Source organism: Onychomys torridus, chromosome 1 (assembly GCF_903995425.1).
Source record: "Onychomys torridus chromosome 1, mOncTor1.1, whole genome shotgun sequence".
Lineage (NCBI taxonomy): Eukaryota > Metazoa > Chordata > Mammalia > Rodentia > Cricetidae > Onychomys > Onychomys torridus.
Window position 1 is genome coordinate 121,481,189 of NC_050443.1, and position 14,210 is coordinate 121,495,398.

Consider the following 14,210-nt stretch of genomic DNA (forward strand, 5'->3'; position numbering starts at 1 on the left):
ACGGAAAGAAATCACATCAGGTGCACATTATGCAAGAGTTCTACTTGACGGAAAGGAAGGAAACACAATTACAAGACAGCGCCAGAATTCACAAGCCCCTCAAATACACAGCAACCCTCAGAATCCAATCCTTTTCCTAGGTCAGCTGTCAACCACATGATAATGATAAAGACCCCATTCACAGGGGCAACAGCCAATTATAAATGGGGTAACTGTGGTGGTTTGAATAAGAACAGCTCCCATAGGTTCATATATTTGGATGCTTAGGGAGTGGCACTATTTGAAAGGATCAGGAGGTGTGGCCTTGTGGAGGAAGTGCATCACTGAGGGTGGGCTTTGGGATTACAAAAGCCCAAGCCAAGCCCAGTGGCTCTCCTCTCTTCTTGATGCCTGTGGATCCGGATGTAGAACTCTCAACTACTTCCCCAGCACCATGTCTGCCTGCATGGCACCATGTTCCCTGCCATGATGATAATGGACTAAATCTCTGAAACTATAGGCAAGCCCCAATGGACTGTTTTCTTTCATATGAATTACCATGGTCATGGTGTCTCCTCATAGCAACAGAACACTGACTAAGACAGTGACCTAAAACACAGAGCAGGACTTCCCAACTCGGGGCATTTTGCCCCCTAGAAAACATTTTTCAAAGTCTGGGACAATAAGTTTTTGCTCTGTGGCAGGATCTTGAGTTCCCCAGGCTGACCTGGAGCTCACTATGTAGCCAAAGGTGTCTTTGAAGTCCTGATTTTTCAGCCTTCACCTCCAAGTGCCAGGATGATGGGGGTATACCACCATGCCTACCTAGCTTAGGGGTAATTTTGGTTAATAAACTCTACTCAGAGGTTGGGATGACTCTGACCAACATATACTACACAGGACAGGCCCTCTACCCTCAAAGAACGAACTGTCCCCAAAGGTCAAGTGGGCTACGCTGGGAGTCCTTGCTATACAGGACAATTTGAGACACAGTGTCCCTCCACTTAAGAGCAACCAGGGCCCACTGACTGACGGCTGAGGTCTCATGATGTCTTGAACTCAGACTTGAACTGACGGCGTGGAACTGGCCATGTCTGAATGGCAGGGAAAGTCCTCCTAACCTCCACAGTGTTCTGTGCCTCACCTCCCAACTGAGGCTGCATGTGCTGAGGACATTTAGTGAACACTTGGTGTGTGATCCCAACACACTGCAACCAAAGCACCTGCCACTCACCGGCTCCTGGACCAGGGGGTGAACCAGCGCAGTTCCCGGTAGTTGCCTTCGTTGGCCAAGGCCATCTTGGGCCTGATGAGCAGGATCTTCCTACAGGAGGTGAAAGGACTACTCACACCAACCTCTTGGGACAAGCAGGCCTCTGCCATGAAACTTGCCCCATAGGATAAGGTGAGGCCGCCGAACTGGTTCAAGACCAGGGCCCTGAGCAAATCTGTTTTGTTTTGTTTCTCTCTAGGCTTGAGCTTTCCACTTGGGTGCACTTTGCTGGAAGCTTGTGTGTGTGTGTGTGTGTGTGTGTGTGTTGGGGGAGGGGTGGCCAGAAGACTTTCCTCACCTTTATTGTCCAGGTGACAAGGATAAAAACCCCCCAAACCCAACCTTGGCTTTCCTCCTCTTGTCTGAGTGAGACGGCTGAGGCCCAGAGAAGGAGATTCACAGGAGTTGCTGGGATGCTGCACTCGCTAAGGGCACCCCTCAGGCTAGCCCCCACCAGAGCCCGGCACAGGCATGCCAGCCCACCTCGTCCCACCTCACTTACCGGTTGAGAAAGATGACTCTACAGTTGTAGCGAACATTCCGGTGCATCACAGGCCTGCAAGCAGGAGGGAGGACGTGTCACTTGAGCACAGTGAGCCCAGGTGGTGGCTCTAACTACAGAGTCATATGGTCCTTCGTTGTGTATAGACAGGAGTGTTCCCACACATGCACAGCTGGACACCAGAGGTCAACATCAGAAGTCCTCCTGAGCCAGCTCCACCTTATATTTTTTAGGATTAACCTTTACTTTTGATTTTGTGCATGGACGTTCATGCACACATGTGTCTAGGTGCACATGTATTTATACACATATCTACATACACGCATCTGTGTGCATATGTGTATGTATGCACGCATGCGCTTGTGCATGTGGGTACACACGAGTGAGGTAAGAGGTGTCAGATCTCCTGGAGCTGAAGTTACAGGTGGTTGGGACATAAGTACTCGGAACTGAACTTGGAGTGTATGCAGCATGTGCTCTTAACCATTAAGCCATCTCTTAAGCCTCTCCACTTTATTTCTTGACACAGCGTTTCTCATTTAACTTGGGGCTCACAGATCCAGCCCCAGGGACCCTTCCATCCTACCTCCCAGCACTGGGGTTTCAAAGGCATCATGATGTATATGGCTTTTACATGGATACTGGAGATCCAACTCGGGTGAGCAGTCCCCCTAGCCTCTGGATGCTTTGTGTTGGTGTGAGGTTTCCTCAGATTTTTAGAGACTCTCAACACCCTTCTGTAGCTTTCAGATAAAACTCAAAAGTGTTCTGAAACAAGTCTCCCTCTTCTAAAACGTCCCAGAGCTCAGGGTGACTGCTCCCATCACTGATTGCCTCTGCTGCCTCCTCCCAAACAGGTAGGATACTTGCAGGGGCACCGTGCCCTTCATCTGTCAACACCCCCTAGCCCTAACCATGGTCATGCACAGCCACTGTGAGCAAAACTCAGGACATCATGGCTTCTAGCCCTCTCTTATGCCAAGTAAAGCACGTTAAGGATGGTGTCATTCGTGCAAAGGGTGTGCAGAGTACTGGATATACAGATGAATTGTGGAAAGCAGGGGCCTCAGACTGCATGCTCATCCCAGTACTCTGGAAGTGGAGGTAGGAGGATCAGAGTTTGATGTCATACTCAGCTACACAGGGTTCAAGGCTAACCTGGGTTATATAAGACCCTGTCTCAAAGAAACCAAACTGGTGTTGGCGAGATGGCTCCGAGGGGTGAGGAACTTGCCACCAAGGCAGACTACCTGAGTTCCATCCCTGGGACCCACACGGTGAAAGAGGAGACTGGCTCCATCAGGTTATTTTCTGACTCCCATATGCATGTGGTATGCATACAAGCACACACAAAATAAGTAAATGCAATGAAAAGAATTAGAAAAAAAAAATAAAACAATCCAAAAATCCTGGCCCAAACCACCCAACAAAAAACAATCAAAACAAACAAACAAAAAACAAAACAAAAACAAAAACCCAGGGTCTTCTAGCAGAGGAAGCATTGAAACAAAAACAGATACCACAAGATAATGATCAGAACCGTCATCTCACAGACGTTTTCAAGTTTAACCAGGAACCAAATGAAACTGGGCAGCACACAAGGAAACATTTTCTTCATGTGGGGGCATATTGTGACTTTTCATATACAAAGAACTCTCCAAACAAATAAGATATAGTTGTATATAGAGCTCCCAAACTGGACAACTCCCCAACAGTACACAATGACCACCAAACAGGAGAATACTGAACTCCTTGGGTAATAGAGCCAGTCAGGTGTGAGGAAAAGGCTCCATGGTGCACAGGATTTGCTGCTCTTGCAGCAGCCCATCGACAGGGGACCACTATGCCAAGCATGGTCAGACACACACTAGAAGGTTCCAGTATGCTGGGTGGAGCCATACTTGAGGAATCCATGTCATTCAAGGTTCATGGATGGCATGTCCCCAGGAGAGGCTCCCCCAAATTCACCATAAAGAAAACTGTGTCAGGATGAACATTTAGCTTGCATTTGTACAGAGTGTGCTCATGGGTGCCCAGAAACTCCTTGAAGAACTCAAAAACTGCTTCAAAGAGTTGTCACCTTGGGAAGGACAAGAGGCTACAGGGTTGAACAAAATCTACATTCAGCCTAACTAAGGGTTTTAGTGTCCCAGTTGGACTCCATGGCCCTGAATGAAGGGGTGCTGGGTACAGAACTCCCGTGAACTTGCCTTTCCTCCAACTTTCCCCTTCCTCACCCTCATGTTGGCACTTACATGCCCACGTCACAGATGATGTCCTGAGTGATGGGAGAGTCCAGAAGGGCAGCCAGGACTTGGAGCGAATGCAGGAGGGTGTCTGACTCGTGGTAATGATCCCAACATCCATAGCCACTGAGGAGACAGGGAGGGGCCAGTGAGGGGCCAGGAGCGACCAGGAGGGACCCAGGGCATCCATGACAGGTTGGGTCAGGGGCCAGGCTTTCCAGGGTCTTCCAGGTGAGTCAGTTGTTAAGAACAAATTCAATGAGAGGCACAGACACTCTTGGATGGCATGGGGGACAGAGTCAGGGTTCTATGGAGAGACATTAGACTAGTGAAGCAGGTTAATCCAGGAGGATGAAGAGAAGGATGCCTTGGGACTAATATAAAACTTCGGGAGAGAAGTACATGTCTGCTTCCCTTATGCCCAGACATCAGAACAGTGGTTCTCAACCTTCCTAATACTTCGACCCTTTAATACAGTTCCTCATGTTGTGGTGACCCCCAACCATAAAATTATTTCCTTGCTACTTCCTAATGTAATTTTGTTGTGTTATGATTTGAATTGTATGTTATGTTATGAATTGGAATGTAAATATCTGTATGTGACCCCCTCCCCCAAGGGGGTCTCGACCCACATGCTGAGAACTGCTGCACCAGAGCAAAGTAGGGAGGGGAACAAGGAGGAGGTCAGGAACCTCAAAGACAGACAGGTACCCCAAACCAGAAAGGAGCTGTAGCTGGAAAGGGTCACATAAGGTGTTGGCCTAGCAAGAGAACAGAAGAAATCAAGTCATTGGTTTCTCTATTCTCACAAAAGGGCACCAGGAAGGGACCATTAAAAGATGCTGAGATGATGGGATGAAATCTCTTTATGGCCAAATAGGAAAATGAAAACATGGGGTCAGCAAGATGGCTCAGTGGGTTAAGGCACTTCCCACCAAGACTGATGGCCTGGGTTTGATGCCCCAGACCCCCACATCCCTACACATACACAAAATGTTCATGTTCCTAAATAAATAGTCATTTTTTTTTTAAAAAGAGATTGGAGAGATAGCCTACTTGCTCATGCCGAGGACCTGGGTTCAATTCCTGTACCCACATGGTGGCTCATACCCATCTGGCTCACAACTACCAATTTTAGGGGATCCAACCATGTTCTTGCAGCCTCTGTGGGCACCAGTCATGAAAGTGCTGTACAGAGAGATGTGCAAGCAAAACACCCATATGCATAAAATAAATAAATCTAAAAAAATTTTTTAATTAAAAAAAAAAGAAAGAAAGAAAATGAAAATCTAGGGAGATGTCTCAGTGCACTGACCTGCCATGTAAGATACCATGGGAGCCCACTGCACCCAGCTCTGGGGCTGCAGCTGCAAAGTCAAGGTGTCTGTAGAATTAGTGTCTGCTATAGACTGCTCCCTGCTTCAAATATGGCACCTTCATCGCCCCTCAGCATTTTGGCCCTGAGCAGTTACAAAGAGGGCACCTTGAAGGTGGCCTCATATGGGGGAGGTAAACAGGCTTTCGGGGGCCTTTATATAAGTTGCCACTCATGGTGATTTAATCCCCTCTCCCAAGTCCCACCACTCAGCACCATCACCCTGGGACCAGCTATCTGCAGAAGAATGTTGGAAGGACACTGAAACCACAGACTCAGGGAAGGTGAGGCAGCCTGGCTTTGAATTCAGCCCCAGCCTGGCCTAACCTTGCCCCTCTATTTGCCCACCAGAAGCCTGGAGTTATCCAGCCTCCCTGCCCTGCCCTGCCCCAGGCACTTTCAAGTTGCTGACATCCTAAATGGTTTACATTTCTTCTGCTCTCAGTACTGCCAGGGTGGGATGCCAGTGTGCTTAGCCATACCATATTTCCAGTTCTGGTCCAAGTCTATATCTTGCACCTTTGTTTTTGGCAATTTGAATACCTATATGGAGAGAGAGGGAGGGAGAAAGATTTCAGCAGCTAAGACACATTCAGAGGCAGGAAAAGCAGGGTGCTACAGTAGATACGGCCAAAGCCGAGCTCTGTCATGTCCACAGACCACTGCAGCCAGTTCTGTTAACAGCAGAGGACAGCAGACACCTGTACACACCTGTATACACTTGCAGGAAATCAGAAACAGGGAGGGGAGTGTACTAATACTTTCTCGTTGGACTTTCTTGGACTGCCAGCCCACAAATAATGACACAGACACTTATTATTAATTATGAAAGCTTGGCCTTTTAGCTTAGGCTTTTCCCCAACTAGCTCTTATAATCCAAATTAACCTGCTTCTATTAATCTACCTTCTGCCAAGTAGCTCGGGTACCTCTCCTCCATACAGTATATGTGACTTGTTCTGCATCTAGCTGGCATCTGCCCACCTCTCTTCATGTCAGAGTTCTCTCTCTCCCTGGAAATCCCGCCTATCCTCTCCTGCCTAGCTATTGGCCATTCAGCTCTTTATTGAACCTATCACAGTGACACATCTTCATACGGCATAAACAAGTATTCTGCATCAGGGTAGGGTGACCTTAGCTCTGGGGATGGGTAAGTCATACTGTTGTAGGTAATCAATAAGCAGACACCCAGATCAGCTATAGGAAAAAGCTGTAGACAGGATGTGAAGGTTTCCAACTCTAGGAGGGTGCCATCATACAGCACCCACACCATGTTGACAGCTATTGCCAACATGCAGGCAAGGCAGACCACCTTCACCCCAAAGACATACACTCTGACAACAAACACAGGTCAATATATACTTTAAAAAATAAAACCACCTGGGCTGGCCAGATGGCTCAGTAGGTAAGGGAGTTTGCTGCAAAGCCTGACAACCTGAGTTTACTGCTATGCTTTAATACAGTTCCTCATGTGCTGACCCCCACCCATAAAATTATTTTCATTGCTACTTCATAAGTGTAATTTTGCTACTGTTATGAATCATAAAGTAAATATCTGTTATGCAGGATATCTGGTATGTGACCCCTGTGAAAGGGTCATTCTGCCCCAAAGAGCTTGCAACTGACAGATTGAGAACTGCTGACTTCAACCCACATGTTAGGAGACAGTGATTCCTACAAGCTGTCCTCTGACCTCCACACGCACACCATGACAAGCAAGCATGTGTACATGCAATAATTTTGTAGGTTTTTAAAGCTGACCCACTACCTCTTGCATCTGTTTCGTTTCCTTATAGAGGTAGCTCAGCATGGACAACCTGAAGTGGGAAATCTGCAGCTCTGCCCAGAGCAGCCCCAGTTTGGGCATGGCAGGAACAGTTCTATCTTTTTGGTGAGCTGACATGAATGTCAACAATACAGAGATACTCAATGGCAACGACACTCCTCTGAGCTGAGAGCTCACCCTTTACCTGCTTTCTCGGTTCGGTATGCATTTTCCCTATGCCCATCTACCAGGAATGTCAGGGACCCTAGACCACAGATCCCACAAGGACGGGCAGCTCTTTTCCAAGGGACACTAGAGACCCATCAGATCCTAGAAGATGGCTGAGGGCTGTGTCTGCCCAGCCAGGTAGGACATGCTCATTTCCATTCCGGCCTTGCTATTCCACGTGTCCCCCAATGGGAAGTCCCCCTGAAAGCTCAACAGGGCCAAGTCATTACCCTTTTATCTGTTCCCATAACCAGCTCTATGAATCTCTCCTGGGCTGGTCTTGAGTGCCATACCCTGATCAGTGGGGTCTTTGGCTTCTTCCTGTCCCCTGCCATCCCGGACTCACTCTTTAAAATCCTCTGGAAATTGCCCTCAAAATCCAAGGCCCACTGGTTGAGTGCACAAGTGGCCACGGTCACCTTCCGGCCCATCCTGGTTAGCTGGTTCCTGAATGCAACACTGAACAGACAGTGTACAGCAGCCTATAACGCGGCTGCTCGGCCTACGCCTGCGCAGCTTGTCCTTCCTAGAGGCCCCGCCCCTCCGCCCGCCATAGCTCCTCCCCTCTGCTCGTGTAGCCCAGCTTCTGCCCCCTCCTCGAGAGGCGCTCCGGCGCAGAGCATTTTACAGGGAAGCCTCGCCCATGAGCCCTTCACAGCTACACCCACACACACACACCCGACCTCTTTCTTCCGCAGCGCGCCTGAGCAAAGCATCTTCTGGGAGGCTCCGCCCCTCTGACTCCAAGTAGAGCCCGAGAAGCGCGCCTGCGCAGCGAGGCTGTCTCGGAGCCCCGCCTATGCCAGAAGTCAGAGCGCAGAGCCACGCCCCCAAAGGTTTGTCCTGAACCATCTCCATGGCTGCCTTAGCCACGTTTGTTATTGGTATGTCGTGAAAGACTCGTTCCTGTCACCACAGGTGGTGTCTGGTTTACTTTCTGTCGCTGTGTTAAACACGTGACCAAAAACAGCTGGGGAAGAAAGAATTCACTTCACCTTACAGCCTTATAGTCTCTTATGTAGGGAAGTTGAGGCAGAAACTGAAGCAGAGCCCAAAGATGACCACTGCTTACCGACTTGCTTCAAGGCTTGCTCAGCCTGCTTTTTTTTTTTTACACTATTTAGGACCACCAGTCCAGAGGTAGCACCGCCCACCGTAGGCCAGGCCCTCCCACATCAATAATCAGTTAGGAAAATGCCTCACAAACTTCTGCACAGGCCCGTCTGATGCAGGCAATTCCTAAACTGAAGTTCCCTCTTCTCAGGGTTTTTTTAGTTTGTGTCAAGCGGACAAAAAATAGGCAGCACAGTTGGGTGAACACTCTCATATCCACATGTGCTTCACCCTGAGCCCCTCCTCATTTTTACCCCTCTGGCCAGCATCTACTTACTCCAAGAAAGGTAGATGCAATGGCACTTCTCCAGGTCAGATCCCTCCTCCTCAGCCCTTTTCCCTCGGACAAAAGCCAATCCAAACCCCTCAGACTGTGCTAAGAAAGGTCTTAGATCAGAGCCTTGATGGATGGGCTACAGACTCTGCTGGATCCCTGTCAAAGGGAGGTCGTGTGTGCTAAGAGGTACAGCTCTGAGGGGAAAGGTATCCCCAGTACAAGTGTTGCTCCTCTGAAGGAAAAAGTATCCTGGCAGTTGGGAGCTAAGGAATACCACAAAGTCACACTGTACAACAAACCTCATGTAAGAGATTTCTTGGGAAGACATAAGAGGGTGGATGCCTTTGCTTGGACAAGAAGCAGTAGAGAACTAACTAGGGAGGCAGGCTTTATATAGTGTTTCTTGGGGGCAGAGTTTTCCAGACTGGAGATTTCCAGGGTGGGAATTGGTGGGATTTCAAGTCCTGAGCCTGGGGTAAGCCCAGGGATTGGTGGATTTTCACACTTAGCGATTGGTGGGTTTTCAAAATCCGGAAGTGAACTTGGACTTTTTACCCTACACAGTGACTGCTGCATACGTCATCTTTCACAGTTCAGAAGCAACTCTAAGGAGCTGGGGAACCATTCTCAGGGAAGATCTGTCTTTACGGAAGGACAGCCCTCTACTTTGGAAACCACCAGACAACAAACTCCACTGGTCTGGACTGAGCCAAACTGAACCTGCAGGTTCAAGACCACTTCCAGGTTTGAAAAGCTACCAAACCCCATCAATCCCTGAGCATCAAATCCCACCAATTCCTGGCTTGGCTTGAAATCTCACCAATCTCCACCTTGGAAATCCCTACCCTGGAAAACTCCCCTAAGAAACCTTATGTAGCTTGTCTCCTGCTCAGTTCCCTGCTGCTTCTCACTCCAGGAGAGACAGCCACCCTCTTGTGTCTCTTCCAATAAATCTCTTGCATTAGGTTATTGTGCAGTGTGACTTTGCGATATTCTGTGGCTCCCGACTGCCAGGATACCTTTCCCTGCAGGGCTGTAACATGTACATTAGGGAAACTTTCCCCCTCAGAGCAGAACTGTAACACTTCCATTGGGGAAAGTTTCCCCCGTAGAGAAGCAACACCTCTGTGGTGGTTTGAAAGAAAATGCTCTCCCACAAAGGGAGTGACATTGTTAGGAGGTGTGGCCTTGGTGGAGTAGGTATGGTCTTGTTGGAGGAAGTGTGTCACTTGTCATGGTGGGAGTAGGCTTGGGGTCTCTTTTCTCAAGCTTCACCCAGTGTGACAGTCAGTTGACTTCCTGTTGCCTGCAAGATGGAGGATTGTCGGCTATTTCTCCAGCACCGTGTCTACCTGCATGCCACCATGCTCCCTGCCATGATGGTAATGGACTGAAACTCTGAAACCATAAGAGAGCCCTCCCCCTCCACTTAAATGTTTTGTTTATAAGAGTTGCTGTGCAAACACATGGTGGCTCACAACCATCTGTAATGAGATCTAGTGCCCTCTTCTGCATACAAAAATGAATTTAAAAATGGAAACTTTTAATAAGAAAAAAAGAAGAAAAGAGTTGCTGTGGTCATGCTGTCTTTTCACAGCAATAAAACTCTAAGACTATTTCCACTGGGGAAGCCTTTCCCTTCATCTGTAATATTTCCATTAGGGAAGTGTTCTGAGAACCTTTGTTCTTTCTGCTTCTCTAACCTGAGACACCCCTTCCCTATGATCCTTCTATTTTTTTTTTTAAAGATTTGTTTATTTATTATGTATACAGAAGAGGGCGCCAGATCTCATTACAGATGGTTGTGAGCCACCATGTGGGTGCTGGGAATTGAACCCAGGACCTCTGGAAGAGCAGTCAGTGCTCTTAACCTCTGAGCCATCTCTCCAGCCCGATTCTCCTATTTTATCTTCTGGAATGGGACTTTAAATGTGGCTGATTCTGGAGGTCACACAGCTGAGCTGTATTCACTAGCTTTGCCACAGAAGGCCCATCTGACATGTGAAGTATGAGGACAGTGCCTGCTACATTACTTTTCAGAGACTTCAAGGCAGTTGGTCAGGTGCTTGCCTTGTAAGCAGAAAGACTTAAGTTTGATCCCTAGAACACAAGTTTCAAAAAAAAAAAAAAAAGCTGGCATGGTGGCAACTGCTGATAATCCTAGCTGGGACGGGGGAGTCAGAGAGCACAGATCTCTGGTGTCTTCCAGCCTGCCAGCCTAGTCTACTTGGCATAAGGTCCATGCTGGTAAGATCTCATCACAAAAAAACCAAAAACTCACAGATGCTGGGGAATGACACCTGTAAGTAAATTTGTTACAACTCTGTGGGTTTGTTCCCAGGTTTTGGCACCAAAATGTGAGTTTTGCAATTCTAGGGAAAGGTGCCCTGACTATTTGGGGAGTCAGGCAACACCTTAAACTGCTTAGGACAATTCTGGCGGCTGGAGCTGCAGAGACAGCCCAACCCTGGAGGGGAAGTTTTTCTGACTTCTTGGGAAAGTCAGGCCTGGAACTGCTCCAGCAGGTAAGGGAATCCTGACTGTTCAGGAAAGTCAGGCTATATCTGGTGTGGTGGGGATGGTATCCCCACAGGATATAGCAATCCTGCTCCTCTCCTGGAGAGCTGCTACAGCTGGGCTTTGCTCAGCCTCCACTTAAGAGGGGCTTCCTAGCAGAGCTCTGCTTCTCTGGCCTAAGATGTTGCTTCTTTTGCTTCACGCTGCAAAAGGGGAAACCCCTGCAGAAATGTAGCAATCTCTGGCTCCGGAAAAAAGTTCCTCCTTGCTCTGTCCCCTAAGAAACGCCTCAGCAAGGGTCTTCTCTACACGGTGAATGAAGATCTTCACATCCAAAACTCTTTTGAGAAAGAGATTTATTTGAGAAGGAGGAGTCCAGGAGAGTAGCTACCTCTACCAGGGTGGAGAGAACAGCTCACAACTGGCTGCGCAGGGGGCAGAATCAACCAGTGATTAGTCCGGTTTTTTTTTTCCCCCAGGGATTGGCTAGTTTTGTGAGCTAGGGACAGAGATGGCCCCGATTTCAGGACCAAGCTGTGTTTCTTTCACTGGCCTTTCTTAACTTTTTGACACTACTTCTAAGACCAGGGCACATTTCTTTCACTGACTCTGATTCTAGGTACCAAGAGTGTTATTTTGGCACTAGTTTCAGAGTCAGGGAATATTTCCTGGGTTCTGGGTTTGGGGATGAAGTGTTCATTTCTCTGGCTCAGGTCCAAACCCAGGCTGATTCTACTGTCCTGCTCTGTGATTGGTTGGTTTCACAAGGCAGTTGGCCAGGGCAGAGATGGCTCTGATTTGAGCCAAACTGTGTTTCTTTCACTGGCCTTATCTGAGCCATCTTTTGCCAGTTCTAGGCTCCAGGGTCAGGGTGGGTTTCTTTAGCCTGCCCCATTTCCCTACAACACCCAAGTTGCCTTCCAGACTACATGCCTTCCAGACACACACATACCCCCACACCCCTGCAAGATCCAATTTGAAAGGGCTGCACTGGTCAAATAGGAGATCATACAACACAGGGTCAGTAAAGAAAAAGAAAGAAACCCATTGGTCCATCCGGATAAAAGTCAGTTAAATGGCTTGGGTTGGCAAGATGAGACAGCAGGAAAACTCCTTGCAGTGCGAGCCTGGCTCCCTGGGTTCAAGCACCGAAACTCACACAAAGGTCGAGAGAACTGACTCCACAGAGTTGTTCTCTGACCTCCACATGTAGGTCACAGCATGTGCCCTACCCCACAAATGAAGACACACATGGTGGTTCTCAACTAGATATCCTGCATATCAGATATTTAAATTATGATTCATAACAGTAGCAAAATTATAGTTATGAAGTAGCAATGTGGTGGTATTGTGTTCCCCGAAATATTGTGCACGATAATAAACTTATCTGGGATCAGAGAACAGGAGGGCCACAATATTAAACATAGAAGATAGGCAGTGGTGGCACACGCCTTTAATCCCAACACTCGGGAGGCAGAGCCAGGTGGATCTCTGTGAGTTCAAGGTCACATTGGAAGTAGCCAGACATGGAGACTCACACCTTTAATCCCAGGGAGTGATGGCAGAAGGAGAAAGATATATAAGGTGTGAAGACCAGAAACTAGAAGTATTTGGCTGGTTAAGCATTCAGGCTTTGAGCAGCACAGTTCAGCTGAGATTCATTTGGATGAGGACTCAGAAGCTTGCAGTCTGAGGAAACAAGACCAGCTGAGGAACTGGTGAGGTGAGGAAGCTGTGGCTTGTTCTGTCTCTGATCTTCCAGAATTCACCCCAATAACTGGCCTCAGGTTTGTTTTTATTGATAAGAACATTTAAGATTCCTGCTACATAGCAACAAAATAATTTTTTGGTTGGAGGGGTCACCACAACATGAGGAACTGTATGAAAGGGTTGAAGCATTAGGAAGTTGAGAACTATGGCACTATAGTAATAAGAAATATATTTTTCTGTTTTTTTTTCGAGACAGGGTTTCTCTGTGTTACCTTGGCTCTCCTAGAACTCGCTCCTAGACCAGGCTGGCCTCAAACTCACAGAGATCCACTTGCCTCTGCCTCTGGAGTGCTGGGATTAAAGGCATGTGCCACCACTGACAGGCAGAAATTCTTTAAAAAAAAATTTCAAAGTTAAAGAGCTGAGCTTTTGATAACTATCAAATAATAAATAATAGTTTAATATGAAGGTTGAAGGAATGATGAAATCAAGTCAGCTCTTTGTACCAAGAAGTAACTGATGCCCCAAGTGTCCTCAATGAATGCTCTGTTACCAGGGGCAAAGGTTGCTAGGGAACACTGTATTTACCAGTCTCAAAATATCACTCCACTCATTTACTTATTACTCAAGAAAAGATGAGGGCTGGAGAGATGGCTCAGAGGTTAAGAGCACTGACTGTTCTTGCAGAAGATCCAGGTTCAGTTCCCAGCATCCACGGGTTGGCTCACAACTCCAGTTCCTGGAGTGACTATGTATGTATGTATGTATGTATGTATGTATGTATGTATGTATGTATGTATGTATGTATGTATGTATCTACCTATCTATCTATCTATCTATCTATCTATCTATCTATCTATCTATCTATCTATCTATGTAGTATGTATGTCAAGGGTGCCAGATGCCCTGGAACTGGAATTACTGAAGGTTGAGCTACCGTGTGGGGGCTGGGGATTGCAACCCTGGCCCTCTGGAAGAGCAGGTAAGTACTCTAACTGCTGAGCCATCTCAACAGCCTCGACCCCATATTCTGCATAACCTATTATTCTATTGAAATGTGTACCCTGACTGGAACCCGGGGTTTGAAAAAAGAGCAATGAAGGACATTGTTGAGCAGCTGGGGCACCAGCACGCAGAGTGGCTAATAGTCCGCTTGTTTTGTTGTGGCAGCAGAGGAGACTGACCCTGGGAGAGGTGCCCGGTGTGGGGAGGGGCCGACTACAGCTA

At 47.7% G+C, this 14,210-nt stretch overlaps 1 protein-coding gene across 6 annotated transcripts in view; it reads right to left on the bottom strand.

Moving 5' to 3' along the window:
* Positions 1-8,146, bottom strand: part of Nadsyn1 (NAD synthetase 1) — a 28,303-nt gene extending 20,157 nt beyond the window's left edge. For 2 of the 6 annotated variants that reach the window (XR_004945940.1, XM_036199986.1), the window contains exons 1-5: positions 7,713-7,861; positions 5,858-5,918; positions 4,010-4,126; positions 1,755-1,808; positions 1,214-1,303 (exon numbers count right to left, since the gene is read on the bottom strand). Coding sequence is in view for 5 of the 6 variants with exons in the window: in XM_036199986.1 (XP_036055879.1) it covers positions 1,214-1,303; positions 1,755-1,808; positions 4,010-4,126; positions 5,858-5,918; positions 7,713-7,797 (407 nt within the window). In the remaining variant the exon portion in view is untranslated. The other 4 variants (XM_036199999.1, XM_036200017.1, XM_036200007.1 and 1 more) reach the window with 4 other exon arrangements.
* Between the last annotated feature and the right edge of the window lie 6,064 nt (positions 8,147-14,210).